Source organism: Orbicella faveolata, unplaced genomic scaffold, assembly GCF_042242905.1.
Source record: "Orbicella faveolata isolate gen_17 unplaced genomic scaffold, um_ofav_v1 contig_47, whole genome shotgun sequence".
NCBI lineage: Eukaryota > Metazoa > Cnidaria > Anthozoa > Scleractinia > Merulinidae > Orbicella > Orbicella faveolata.
Genome location: NW_028301577.1, coordinates 13,309,193 through 13,322,894, shown reverse-complemented (window position 1 = coordinate 13,322,894; position 13,702 = coordinate 13,309,193). Strand labels below are relative to the sequence as shown.

Here is a 13,702-nt window from a genome sequence, read left to right as displayed (position 1 = left end):
TATTTATATGGGGATGAGGAAAATACAAATATATCCACCGAATAGGTTAAGAAGATAGAATATCTTTCAAGAAAATCCAAAGGTCTGAACGAGGACAAAAGAATTAATACAAAACATAAAACTTTTCAAAGTGCATATGACATGAAAAATAATTTCTGCTCATTTGAAAGGCCTTTCAAAATACAGAAGAATGGCATTTTTCTTTTTGAAATATCTTTTTTCGTTTTAGAGATATTGACGTTTTCTATTATGCAAATTAGAGCAATGAGGACGTCATATTGTTTGCAACTAAAAATGGTAAAATACTGAATAAGCGATATCTCTAGAAAATATTGAAGCAGTGTTCTTGAAACTTGGCACCAAAAATCACAAGAAATCACAAGACACATAACAAGAAACATCAAGAAACATCACAAGAAACAAAATGACACCCAAGTAGTGGAGCATGAAAAGGACATTTTAACTGTGATTAGAAAGGTTCTCACAAATCAAGAAGAGAAGAGGGGAGAGTACCGTAAGGAAGAGAAGAAAAACGACGATAATGATGGTGACAATGACAGTGGAGATGGTGATGATAATGATGATGATGATGACGGCAGTGGTGATGGTGACAGTGGAGGTCATGACAGTGGGGAAGATGTAGGTGATGAGAGTGAAGTGGAATATAAAGAGGACATTTTAACTGTCAACAGAAGGGTTCTTGAAAATCAAGAAGAGAAAATGAAAGAGTACAAAAAGAAAGAGAAGGAAGAGGAAGATGATGATGATGACGATAACAGAGGTGATGGTGACGGTGATCATGATAACTGTGGCAGTGGCTTCCTCTGTAGTGGTGATGGTGATGATAAAAAGGTGGCAGTGGTAATGGTGATTATGATGACGACGGTATTGGTGATGGTGGTGATGGTAGTGACGGCAGTGGTGATGGCGAGGACGATACCTATGACGGTGACGGTGGTGATGTTGATGTTGAAGTTGATGATGTTGGTAACGATGATGAAAATGAAGAGAGACAGAAAGAGGGCAGTTTAGCTGTCATTACGAGGGTTCCTGCAAATCAAGAGGGGAAAATAGAAGGGTACGAGAAAGCGACAGATGACGATGAAGATAAAGAAGACAACGACGACGATAATGAAGATGACGATGACGACGAAAAACAGGTGAAGGTTAAAGAAGAGGAAGAGAAAGACGATGGGGAAGTTAAAGAAGGGCGAGTGACTGCGAACGTCAAGGAAGGAGAACAAGAAGCGGACAAGTAAGAGGACGAAGTGAATGTTACACGGGAACACGAAGAGGAATAGGAAGAGGAGAAAGTGAAAAAAGTGCTACCAAAGATTAATAAAACATGTAGAGGACGTAATATTATAGTTGGCTGGTTGTGCAGCAAAATTGTTAAAGCTTTTGTTAAAAAGAAAGTTATTTTGTAACGCGTTAGAATTCGACTTTTAAATCCAACCCAGTACACCGTTTGAGATACACTCTCAGTGTATCTCCATAAACAAATCAAGTTTTAAATGAAACAAGTGTGGTAACTGTATTTCTTCTAGTAGCCTCTCTTTCTATAAGCTCTTGATCTGAGAACCTTTTTCGGGGATAACAAAATAAATTCCCTGTCCCAGTTTCACCAAATTTTCAGAAAATTGAAATAGAGTTGGTCTTGACTATACCTTGAGTGACTCTTCTCTTTCATTCATGCTCTCCAGACTTACTGCATGCGTCATAACGCGATGATGCGCACTGGAGCATGAATCGATACCTATTTAAATGTTGCCAGAAGGGCGAAGTACTTAAACTTTGTACAATTGTTTTGTTTTCTAACTGCAAATCAGTTATTTGATGATATATTCAAGTCTTTTAGATAGCAGCATATCATCCTGGAATTGTTCTGTTTAACTCAATCCTTTTCTTTTGTTTTCATTTGGTCTCCAATTAAATGTAATAAAGAGGCTGCAATATATTCTTCTCTGAAACAAGGGTCTTCTTTATATTCACCAAATGATGCAATGCACTTTGGACATCACCGCTGGTACTGTGAAGGAACATTTAGTAGCAAATTACTATCGAATGGCCTTTTGTAATAAAAGTAAATGTAACATATTTGCTCACCAAATACCACTGAGACTTGAAAGATTTTAGACCCAGAGGCAGAAAAAAAAAACCCACAAAAAAATAATGAGACCTTGTGACTTATCTGAGATTTCAAGTTCAGATTAAAAGTTTCCAGGACATGACCTTCTTTCAGTGTTTTTTATTATTTCTTCGAGCGCAACCCTAAAAAGCTAAAAGTAGTGGTATTTTGTCCTGAAAAGCCTAAGTGAGACCAGAATCCTTGATTTTATACTCCTAAGTGAAGCAACAAGTATTCCTGACCTGTTCACATGGGAGTTCCCCCCACCTCCCCCCAAGGCGAAAACCTTAAATAATTTACAACTTGACAGTAAATCATCCTAAGGTCATTGAGAACAGTGTTTCAAGATTATAGTAATGATAACCATTTCTTGTTATCATTATAAATAAAAAAATGTTTAATTCCGGATCAATACTATCTCTCACAGAGCTGTCATTCAAAGGGCCGTAACCCGCAACAACTGCTACGGCTGAGTATGCTTGATTTTCCCTTGATGCTGCAGGTAAAAGTGCCTGTTGTTGAAAGAATTCACCCACAAAGTAACAAGTTTGCTACAGATGTGGAGAAAAAGGCTATAGGTGACTCAAAACTTAATGACAGCCCCGTCTCAGAACAACACTTTGAAACCTTGTCCTAAGATCTACTTTCCAAATTCATTTATTTATTTAATATTTATTTATTTATTTATTTCAGAATAAAAACTAGCGGTAAAAAACGACGTTTTTATCTCTCTGAGATCATTTTCAAGTTGAAGAAAAAACGAATGAAACATACATATATAAGTACAAATTAGGGCGTGAGAATGTCAAACAATAAAATATGTAAATACAAGCGCTAAAATGTAAGTGTTGAAGACGATCCTTTGTCAATCGGGAATCACATCAAAGAGCAGCATGGAACAGTCCCAAGTGACATATATCATGATTTTAAGATCTTGAGAAAGTGCCAAAGTAAATTCGACTGCCTGATCTAAGAAATGCTCTTTATAAAGGAGCTTAAGCCAACCTTGAACAAACAGTCAGATTCAATCTGTGCAAAGTTATTTGTATAGGTTTTTTTTTATAGTATTTTATTATTTTAACACTTACATTTTAGCGCTTGTATTTACATATTTTATCGTTTGACATTCTCACCTCCTAATTTGTACTTATATATGTATATTTCATTTGTTTTTTCTTCAGCTTGAAAATGATCTCAGAGAGATCGAAACGTCGTTTTTTACCGGCGCTAGTTTTTATTCTGAAATGTTTTTTAATTAATTTATTTATTCATTTATTTATTTTTTTAGCTCTGCTCCCCTTGATTCATTCAGAAGTAACTTAATGTAACTATAGGCTAACTCAAAAACTTCCCAGTTATTTAGCCTCCAGGCTCAATATTTGTATGTTTTATTTTAAGAGTGTGTGTGTTTGTGATAGTTATATATATAATTGTTGTTAAGTACAAGAGCGAATAAAGGTTGTTGTTGTTGTTGTTGTCTCAGTATTTCTTACGAGTCAATGCACTGACCTTTTTCATAAGCCAGTCTGCATCCTGAATAGCTCTGTCAATGATCTGTTGTACTCTTTTAGGGTCAGTTTCATCACAATGACTTGCGTAGCTCTAAAGATCATAACAAAAGAAGTTAAGTCTGCATTGGGCCAAGTGGTCCATGGCATCTATTGTGTCATTTGACCAGTTGCGAGGTTGAAACAGCTAGCGAACTTGAACAAGCTAGGGTTTTCTTATTTCAAGGTATGACAAAAGCGCCATAATGTCAGAGGAAGTGTACATGACAAGGACAAGCAATACAGTTAACACGGAAACAGAGCAAAGAGTTAAGGCCACTCAGGTGATAGTGAACGTAACGAAAAAAATTCGATCAACAAGAATCGCATTAGTGATAGAATACAAGTGTGAAAAAATGAGGTATTCACCCATTGTGAATGTGAGTTACACATACCAGATAATCCCCACGAATAAAACCAAGGTAAGAAAAATAAAATATAATAGATTGCAAAAGTAATTTTGTGGTGAAGATAGCCTGTATTGTGAAAATTTTATGACTTTTATTTCTCGACTTTTATTTTGCGCGTCAAAAGCAACTTGTTCTACGAGTACAAAAATGTTAGCATCCAAGTTTGAACGAAGTATAGTCTGTACTGGGCCAAGTGGCCCATCAGGCCGGAGCTTATCCTGGTTTCTGTGGCATGAAGTGACCAGGAGCACTTCTACTTCCCCTTGATTGGGAAGCTAGTCCATTAGACACCCTAGCATTAACTTCACCAATACCCTTTTATATAAGCTTACCTGGGTAGAGAGAGGCACTGTGAGAATAATGTGTCAGGTGAAAAAATAGACTGATGAACATGAATTCAAATCAATTTATACTGTCCTGAATGTTGACAGTGGCTTCACAACACAGAGGTAGAGGATTTGCTCTGGAATTGACCAGAATCTTGTGCGCCATGAAGGGGATAAGCGATAAGGGGGGTGAATTTGAATAAACCCCCAAAGAAGACTAATTTTGTGGTAGCTCAACTTAGGTTTATTTGACCCCTAAAAGCTTGCACTAAAAGGTGAGATATTTTGTTTTGGTGCATATATATGAGACCAAAATCTCAAGAGTGTCCTATGCCCTCAGGGTTGCGGGTTTGTAAATAGGCAAATACCCGGAACTCGAGCAGATAGAAGTATCTCCCCTTAGCCATATAATTACCTGCCTCACATGATGCTTGTAGTGATTTTGCATCTCTTCAGGTAATTTTCTTATGCACCTTAGCAGATGTCTGTAAAGTACAAGCGGTGTCCTAATACCTTGCTGCATCATTATATCCGGTTAGCTGTGATACTACCGTTGATTTACATCGACGGCTTACATCAGGACTAACTGGTGCAATTAGTAGCCTGGCCTTTCTGCTGTGTAACCTCCCATACTTTCTGAGCTCCTCCTTCAAATTGAGTTTCCTCTTCGCTCCCTCTTAAAGCTCTCGCATTATGTCATTTCATCCAAGTTCTACAGATGGAGAAATAGTGGTGGTTACGGGTGCAGCAGGATTTTTAGGCCTTAAAATAGTGGAGCTGTTGAATACGCGCGGTGTAAATATTCAGGAAATTCGGGGACTTGATATTTGCCATAGCGAGCCATCTTTCTTCCTTCAGAATGCTCAGGGAGGAAAACTGAGCTACATGCGAGCGGACATTTGCAATTACGAAGAGGTAAGCTTGTGTGACAAAATAGAACCGCAAGAATCAATGGCAGTTTTGTGCAAAACATTAATATACACCACAAATAAAACCTTCGTAGGACTTGGTAGACTTGCCAACCTGTAGGAAAATGCAGTGGAAAACTGGAGATTTTCAAATTAAACCAGTGCATCGTTGTGTTGAAGTCTGAATATTCATTAAGAAACTCATACAGAGGCAGATGCAGCCTTCTTAATGTCATAGTGTCAAAGGTGACTCTAAGAGAGGGCACACCTCTCCTTATGGCTGAAAAATGTAAGCCCTGTTTTTGGCCAAAATGTTTGCACCCCCTTTCACGTCACCCCTTCCCTTTTTAGCAAGGAAGGCCCCATCACGAGGTGCACATCTGGGGCTGTGACTAAAAGTGGGACGGGGACTTGGGGACTGTGACGTGGGACTCGGGATTTGGGACGCGAGGACTCAGGGACGTGGGACTTGGGGACGTGGGGACACAGGGACATGGAGACTTGGTCACTCGGGGACATGGGGACGTGGGGATTCGGGAACATGGGATGCGAGGATGTCAGGACTCGGGGATGTGCAGGGACTCCAGGATGTGGGATGTAGGGACTTGAGGATGTGTAAACAAACAACACCTGATTTTTGCGCTGAATTTGTAAAATAAAATTTTCGGCGGTCAAGGGAAAAGTAATCTAATAAACAATAAGATTATGAGCTCGCGGTTTCTATTTAAACAATAGAGTGCTTCTATCAAGTAACTATTGGCTGATAGTTGCCCCGCGGAAATTTGATGCTCTTTAAACAAATATTTGCCCAAGAAGCAAAGCTTCCAGGGCAAATATGCTAGTTCGTGTATGATCCGTACCCTCCTTTTAGGGGACCTCTGGAGCTGCTACTAACTACTGGGTTAAAAATTATCACATAGGTGTAAATGTTGAGGCACATGATAGAGAAGGCTTTGAAATGACTGCCGCCTAAATAAAGTCTGTATTTGCTGGAGTTGGCTAACACACAAAGCAGAATCTCCTTGCAATTGAATTTTTTGTTCTGTGTAGGCTCTATTGCAATTTTGCATTCGTTTGTTCCACAAAATCAGTGCCCGTGCTGGAAAATGTACCTCCTAATTGATATTCTTTGTTTTCATGTCACATTATAAAATTCTAAAATCTACAACCTTAAGGCCACCTGAAATTTATATTTAATGGCTATAAGACCTCCAAAATATATATTTTCTTACAAGTTTCCGGAGTGATAGAAAGATAGATGGAGTTTCTTAAAGTTTAAGTTTTCACATGACATGACATCAAAATGGTAGCAAAAAGTTGATCCTATACCTTGAAAAGAATGACTCATCATGATTAAGAAAAGTGTTAATGTGGATGTTTACTGTATCTTGAGGGGTTTTTGTTCACACTCCTTTGCTATTAAATTTTAAAGTTATTAAGCAATTTGCAATAAGTATTCAGTGCTTTTCTTCTTTTCATAAAGGTCAGGGCAGTTCTGAGGAATGCAAGTGTTGTCATCCATACAGCAGCAATAGTAGATGTAAATCTTCCATCAGGGACAGCAATGAATGCTGTTAATGTGAAAGGGACAGAACATGTCATCAAGGCTTGTTTAGAGTGCAATGTCGCTAGACTTGTATACACAAGTACTGCAGATGTTGCACTGGGTTGGTCAGATAATTACAATTTGTATGAGGCAACACCTCCTCCAGGCGATAAAGTGTCTGATTATCTTTTTGGCCTGTATGCATTTACTAAAATGCAAGCTGAGAAGAAAGTCCTGGAAGCTAATGGAAGTCCTTTGGCAAATGATGCAGTTCTTGCGACTTGTTCATTAAGATCACTGGTTATGTACGGGGAAGGAGATCAAGCCTTTATTCCTAGTGTGATCAATTCGGCAAAAAATCAGTTTGGTTATTTACCAAGAATGGGAAATGCAAGGGCCAAGTTTCACACTTGTTATGTGGGTAACACTGCATGGGCCCATGTGCTTGCAGTTGATGTATTGCAGAAAAACCCAAAATTGATTGCTGGGAAGGCATTCTTTATTGGAGACAACACCCCTGAATGTAACTTTTTTGACTTAGTAGAGCCTTATTTGTCAGCTACTGGGTGTAAACTACTTAACATATCTATTCCTTATGTAATTATTTTCTTCATTGCTGTTATTTTGGAATTCATAACATGGATATTACTTCCAGTTTGCAAGCTTTCTGTAGCATTAAACAGGTGTTCTGTGTTTAGTGTGTGTAAGGGTTACACAGTTAGTTGGAAGCAGGCTCGGAAAGAGCTTGGCTATCAACCAATGTTTTCATATGAAGAATCTAAGAGGAACACCATTAGGTTTCTGGTAGAAAAATTCAATTTGAAGAATTGACTTTGGATGTCATACAATATTTAGGGGTTTTTTATTCATACAATGGGTAGTTAGTGCCAGCCCTGAGGCATTAACAGCCTGGGTTAAATTGAAAAGTAACACAAGTCAAATTGAACCAGTGTCAGCACAGCTAATTAGAATTACTTTGTGTTATAACATCATTGAGGTGGCAGGCATACCAGAATAATAATAATAGTAATAAACATTGGTTCATGTTAGAGGCCATCTTGCAAATGCTGGGAGAATTTCCCGCCAAAATTCTTCGCCTCGTTCTGGCCCTTTGGCACGGTGATCTGGGTTACGATATGCACATATGCGTATTGCGCGACAAGTTTTATATTTGCAACAAGTTTTATATCTTGTCAACACGTCTTTTCCACAATTTTTATATTTGCAACAAATTTTATATATTGCATGACAAGTTTTATATGTGCAACGAGTTTAATATATTTTCTGACAAGTTTTATATTTTTTTACACATGTATTAAAACTGCGTCATAAGTTTTATATTTCGGAGCAAGTTTTATACAGAAACTAAAATGTTTTGATAAGTGTTATAAATGGCAAGAAGTATTTCTGATACAAACGGCATTCTTCTAGTTTTGCCAGTAAATAGAGTTATCGCCGAGCTCTCAAGTCTCACGCATTGAGCGTGAGACTCACGCAAACGGATTCAATCCTATGCTCTCTGCCCCCAGACCCCCCGTCACGAACGACGGCTATGCCGTCGAAAATCTCACTCTTTGGCTACTTTATAGAACTGTTCTCTATCGATTCGAGGCGATAAACTCAAAATTTTACCGCGTCTTTTAGAGCTTCCTTAAAAGCTTCTTTTCTCCATAAACGATCTCTTGACCAGAGCTATCACACTGTTCAAGACAGGTTCAAAACCAATACACGCCACTTTATAAATTGTCATGTCTGTTGCTCGTTTGTGTGAAATAAACCTTTCGAGGATAACAAGAGCTCTAATTAACGGGAGCAATCACTTCACTGTCTAGGAGCTTTACATTGAAGATGTGCATGTAGACGAATATCGGCCTTTGACGAGGACTTCATTTAAGCGCAGTCGGCAAGGGCCGAAAGATTTATTAAATGGCACAACCCGTTTGCTTTCTAAAGTAGGTGTTATGCTTTCCACAGGTTTGCCGACTGGTATGTTTTTTATATTTTCTTGAATCCCTGTTTACCGTGTTCTTGATCACGGCAAAAAGCAAAGCTCGGACAAAAGATGAAGCCAGTTCGTTTGAAAAGAAATGCGAAAACATTTGGCAGGAAAATTTGCATTGGAACATGCAGTATATACGGGTTATTGACCAAGTGTGAGGTCAAGATGGCTGGATATTGGTCAAGTTCTATTTTTGTGAGTTTATGGACCGAGACGGAGTCGAGGTCCATAAACTCGCAAAAAAAGAACGAGGCCAATATCAAGCCATCTTGACCGAACGAGCTTGGTCAATAAAGGATTTATTATATGGCTTTCGGGGAAATTTTTCTTGCGGGACACGGCGGGTAGTCCCGAGCGGGCAAGATAGCTCCATCTTGCCCGCTGGGGTAGCTAATCACAGTGCAGGATTTGATTCATCTTGCCCGCTCACGGAGCCGGCCAAATAATAGCATAAAATGCAAGTGAGCATTCACTGCGCATATCGCAAGCCAGTGGCATTCAGTGCAAGCATCAGAAGTGTAGCAGCTCTCGCAAGCTTGTAATTCTTTTGCTTGTTAGCAGCTGTTATTGTTTTGGGGTCAAGGGTGTTGTTTCTGTTGTTTGTTCTATTGTTTTTTCAAAGAGCATCAAGCCATTCGTGAGCTGCTATCCGACCCTGTGTCCTGGAAGTTTTTAACAAACCACAGGGAGCACACAATCTTGCTGAGTAGGGAAAGAGTGAATAAAGGAACTAAAAGACTGAATAGTTTACCTTTGTCTCCTGTTGTCATCTCTTACGCGACCTTACAAGGAAAACCGCTACTTACAAGTCCTGCGTAACACTGTAGCGTTAAACTCGTACCTAGGCCTTTTCGCGCTCAGACCTTTTGACAGGTGTCAATTGATCATAACATGAATGTCCAATATCAAAGAAGTACACGGTAAACCAAGGCTAAATGTCTGTCAACCTATTATTTGGAGTATGGCCGCCATGTTGCGCGACTCCGTCGCCGTCGTGCGTACGCGTCCACAAGCAATACCGCTAGCCATGATAGCCACGAGAAAATCAACTCAGGGGTTTCCTTTTCTTTCTTATATGAGTATGGGGCTCCGCTTGGCGGCCCTTCGGGTCGCCGGAGCTACCGACTCCTTAAAAAAAACAAAGAACACCAGGCACATATACGGATTAAGGACCTATTTATATGCTTTCGTCTGCTCGGTTTTTACGGCCAGTGTGACTGGCTCTGATAATTTTACTTTCGATTGGAAGTCACGGCCTTAGAGACGTGGATACCTCAAATCCTTATAACAAATAAATTAAATTTACTATCTATTTACAACGGTTCATCTCAGTCCAAGGTGCACTGTTCTGAGGCAATCTCGTTTCTCTCCTCTCTCTCCTTCTTCCTTTCGTTCGTCTCTCAATTAGAAGGCACTTCGCTTAATCCTGTGAAGTAATATTTTTGTTCAATTGGCTTATTTTCGGAAAGAATTTTGCAGTTTAACAATGGTTGGTTTTATTCTTTCAAGGGGGATAAAACTCGCCACAACGGTCTAAATTTGATATGAAATACAAAACAAACTCTATAAATATCACATTTGCGTCCAAAACAAACAACATAAAATACAAAAAGAGGTAGGCTACAAAACTTAAGACAGTACATCTTCCTTAAGAACTAAAACTAAATATATTCCCATGGCTTGCGTCCGGAATGAGAATTGCGTTTAAGATCTGAAGGGCAAGTTTTTTTGGAGGAGTGGAGGAGAAGGAGAAGGAGAAGAGGTTTCAGTACTTTTAGCATTTTAGTGTGGTATTGGTAAGTGATAGCAGACTATGCATTGTCATCTCTCTTCACATTCTGTGTCATAAATCTCAGCCGGACCTGAAGCGACTGGCGTAACTGAGGAATGATCTTCAGGACTTCATCTTTAATGACATCTCCTATAAACATGTACTTGATATGGTATCTGAGGGAACATTAAAGAACTTTAAGTACAAATGGTGTAAATCCCGGGGTAAATCGACGTGTATATTTTACCACAAGGTAAAAGGGGGCGGAAGCGCGGAAGCAGCGGTCGCAAAAAAAATGAACCAAATCCCTCAAGAAGACCAATTTGGATGTAGCTTAGACTATATTTGACCCCTAAATGACACAATTCTAAAACAGTCCTTAACACGCTAAGTGAGAATTACACTCTTGATAGAGACCAACAGCATCCCCGCCCCTCCACATATGGGAACCCTTCTCTTTCAGCCCTGCCACCGGCGCTACTAGTACGAAAAAGACGGTGCACGCGTGAATCACCGTCATTGTTGAAGAGAAAAACGGGCAACCGTCTTCATTTTACGACACTAAAAGTAGGCGCCTACAGAGACATGGAATCCAAAAGTCCGACCGGTAGTTTACACAGCCGAAACTGTTTATACAAGAAACCCTGTTTATACTAAATCAAATGACAACACGGTAGTAAAGATCATACTATATGGTTCAAGAATAAAATCGCAGACGTTCACTGCTATTCTGGCTACAAATATCGGCGTCTAGATTGGGGATCAACACTGTATGAAAGAAATCAATTCCCCAAATCGAAGGAAAGGATACAAGAAGTCACAGATTGTATCAATGTGGTGAATGTGTTGAACTTCTCGGTTGATCTTCTCCAGTAGACGGTACAACGCCACGACGATCTACAAAAAGGAAAGAAAACAGAAATTACTTCTGTGAAGCCTGAAATAGAGAAAAGGTCATGCTCACACGAACAACGTTTGCAATACCTCTTGAAGACATCTTGGCCTTTCTTGGAAAAACCGTTGAAGGAATGGTCCAACCAAATGGCATATGTAAAGAAACTGAGCTTCATTTGTAACCAGCTGTGACACGCGGTCACGAATAAACCTTAAAAGAGACAGCAGCAAAATTCAGAAATGGGTTCAATTTACTTTGGATTACCAGGACAGCATTTACTAATTTGGTGTTCCCATTCCACAAGATAGAAAATATCAAAGCGAGTCATCATAGCAAGTTATGATGGGAACAAGTTGAACATTGAACAAAGCGTGTCAGAGGTTTGCCTAACTGTCTGAGAAAGGCATTTTTTATTCTTGGCGTTCAAATTTTCCACTCACCACCATGTGAGTTTTTGTAAACTTGATGGAGAGCTGTGACGTCCCTGTGCAGTCATTACATAACTTAAGAGATACCCAAGTACTTCTTATGATATCGCTTCTAATGAGAATTCGATTTCTAGCTTAATACTGATGTACGGTTCTAACACAAAATCGTCTTCCACAGACTTCATATATAAATCTCCCACCACAAAGTACCATAAAGTGAACACGGCGGCGACCGGGGAATTAAAACTGAAAACTTAATACTTGGCATTCAAACCAGTAACAGAAATATCGACATAAACCTCCACGACCACTTAATGAGAACCATTAAGCTTGTTTTGGACAATAAACTGTTTTTCATCCTAGATAATCATTAACACTGATCGCTATAACACAAATCTACTTTATTATGGGAATATAATTCATGTTGGGACACAGTTAGTCGCCTTAGTTAGTTAGTTAGTCGCCTTAGACACAGTTGGTCACCCCTAAAATGGTAACCGCAAGCAAACAGCAGTAAATAAATGCTAGCCGCAAGCAAACAGCAGTAAATAAATGCTAACCGCAAGCAAACAGCAGTAAATAAATGCTAACCGCAAGCAAACGACAGTAAATAAAAGCAAACTACGTGTCCTACCATGAATAAATATCCCTTAAGACACACAATACTTACTGTGGAACCTGGCTTAGTTGACCGATACTTGCATGGTGCCAGAGCGCATGCGTGACTGCTAAGACATAATCCACATTGGTCTCTGAATGCATGGCTACGTTGGTAGAAAAATCGAGAAACGAGTAGGGGAATGGAGCGGCTTTACCCAAGTCCTCGAGAGCCATGGGAGTTGTTGATATGTCTCTTGCGGAGAGCTCTTTAAAGAGGGCCATACAGATTTTATCATACACGATGCTCCAATATGGCTCCTAATAAATAAACATTAAAAATTATCATATTAATGATAAAGCAAATTAAAGAGGACTTATCAAGAGTACGACTGCAAAAAGTCAAAACCTACAAAACATATTTTCACTCCCGGAAGCGTCAATTTAGTGGATTACTTTGGTTAAAAATTACTATATCAGTACACTGAATTTCTAACAGCCGAGTTCTAATGGGTTAGGAATGTACAACGTCGTAATGTCAAATTCCAAAAGTCTGGTAGCCGTTTTCGAATTCCGTTTTATCGTCTTGCAAAAGACTTTATGTCATGCACAATATGCTTCAGACTTATACAACAGTTCTTAGCAATGAAAACCGGAAGTGACGTTCAAGGTTTGGGTTTGGCCGCTGTGTTAGGGAAGTCAGTGTTTACCGGAAGTGACGACAACACTAATCCTACAGCATTGATCCATTCCACAATATTTGCTCGGATGTTAGTATTGTGAGTGACGTAGCTTCCTTTGAAGATGACGTCGAACAAGGCATCTCCAACTTCCTGTCCTGTGACAGGTAACGCCATCAGTTCAACCCAAGTCACGTGAAGCGCGTGCGCAACGGGGTTTGGAAACTCGTTGAATCGCCAATCACAAGCTGGAAATGGGGGTGGAGTTTTACCAGAAACAGCTAACAAAAGTCAAGATAAATAACATTTGTCCCTTACAAATAAAGTACATACGCGAACTCCGAAGCTGAAAACCCTGACGAAAATAGAAAACAAAATCGATCGTAATCCACCAATCACAATCCATGGATGCAATATATCAAACACGAAAGACCGCGTTTGAACACGTCTCCAAACACCGAGAAGAG

General features: G+C 39.4%; 3 protein-coding genes across 5 annotated transcripts in view; 1 reads left to right on the top strand and 2 right to left on the bottom strand.

The window, feature by feature from the left end:
• Positions 1 to 1,508: 1,508 nt before the first annotated feature.
• Positions 1,509 to 5,028, bottom strand: LOC149097231 (LYR motif-containing protein 9-like). Of its 2 annotated transcripts, XM_089280141.1 has the most exons (3): positions 4,827 to 5,027; positions 3,638 to 3,730; positions 1,509 to 2,029 (listed from the first exon to the last, which is right to left on the bottom strand). In XM_089280141.1, exons 1-3 carry the CDS (start codon positions 4,935 to 4,937, stop codon positions 2,018 to 2,020), a joined length of 216 nt encoding a protein of 71 aa, XP_089136267.1. In that variant the 5' UTR covers positions 4,938 to 5,027; the 3' UTR covers positions 1,509 to 2,017. The 2 variants fall into 2 exon arrangements, with proteins under 2 accessions (XP_089136267.1, XP_089136266.1); XM_089280140.1 differs by lacking the exon at positions 1,509 to 2,029 and having other exon boundaries at positions 3,507 to 3,730; positions 4,827 to 5,028.
• An 11-nt stretch (positions 5,029 to 5,039) lies between these two features.
• Positions 5,040 to 9,614, top strand: LOC110046238 (3 beta-hydroxysteroid dehydrogenase/Delta 5-->4-isomerase type 3-like). The gene is made up of 2 exons (XM_020751925.2): positions 5,040 to 5,326; positions 6,803 to 9,614. Exons 1-2 carry the CDS (start codon positions 5,105 to 5,107, stop codon positions 7,694 to 7,696), a joined length of 1,116 nt encoding a protein of 371 aa, XP_020607584.2. The 5' UTR covers positions 5,040 to 5,104; the 3' UTR covers positions 7,697 to 9,614.
• A 409-nt stretch (positions 9,615 to 10,023) lies between these two features.
• The window catches only part of LOC110046227 (mediator of RNA polymerase II transcription subunit 23-like), a 40,218-nt gene continuing 36,539 nt past the window's right edge, over positions 10,024 to 13,702 (bottom strand). For both annotated transcript variants that reach the window (XM_020751912.2, XM_089280137.1), the window contains 5 exons: positions 13,266 to 13,516; positions 12,629 to 12,876; positions 11,620 to 11,740; positions 11,447 to 11,532; positions 10,024 to 10,811 (listed from right to left, as the gene is read on the bottom strand). In XM_020751912.2, the coding sequence (XP_020607571.2) occupies positions 10,676 to 10,811; positions 11,447 to 11,532; positions 11,620 to 11,740; positions 12,629 to 12,876; positions 13,266 to 13,516 (842 nt within the window). In that variant the 3' untranslated portion in view covers positions 10,024 to 10,675. The remainder of the gene's footprint in view (positions 10,812 to 11,446; positions 11,533 to 11,619; positions 11,741 to 12,628; positions 12,877 to 13,265; positions 13,517 to 13,702) is intronic.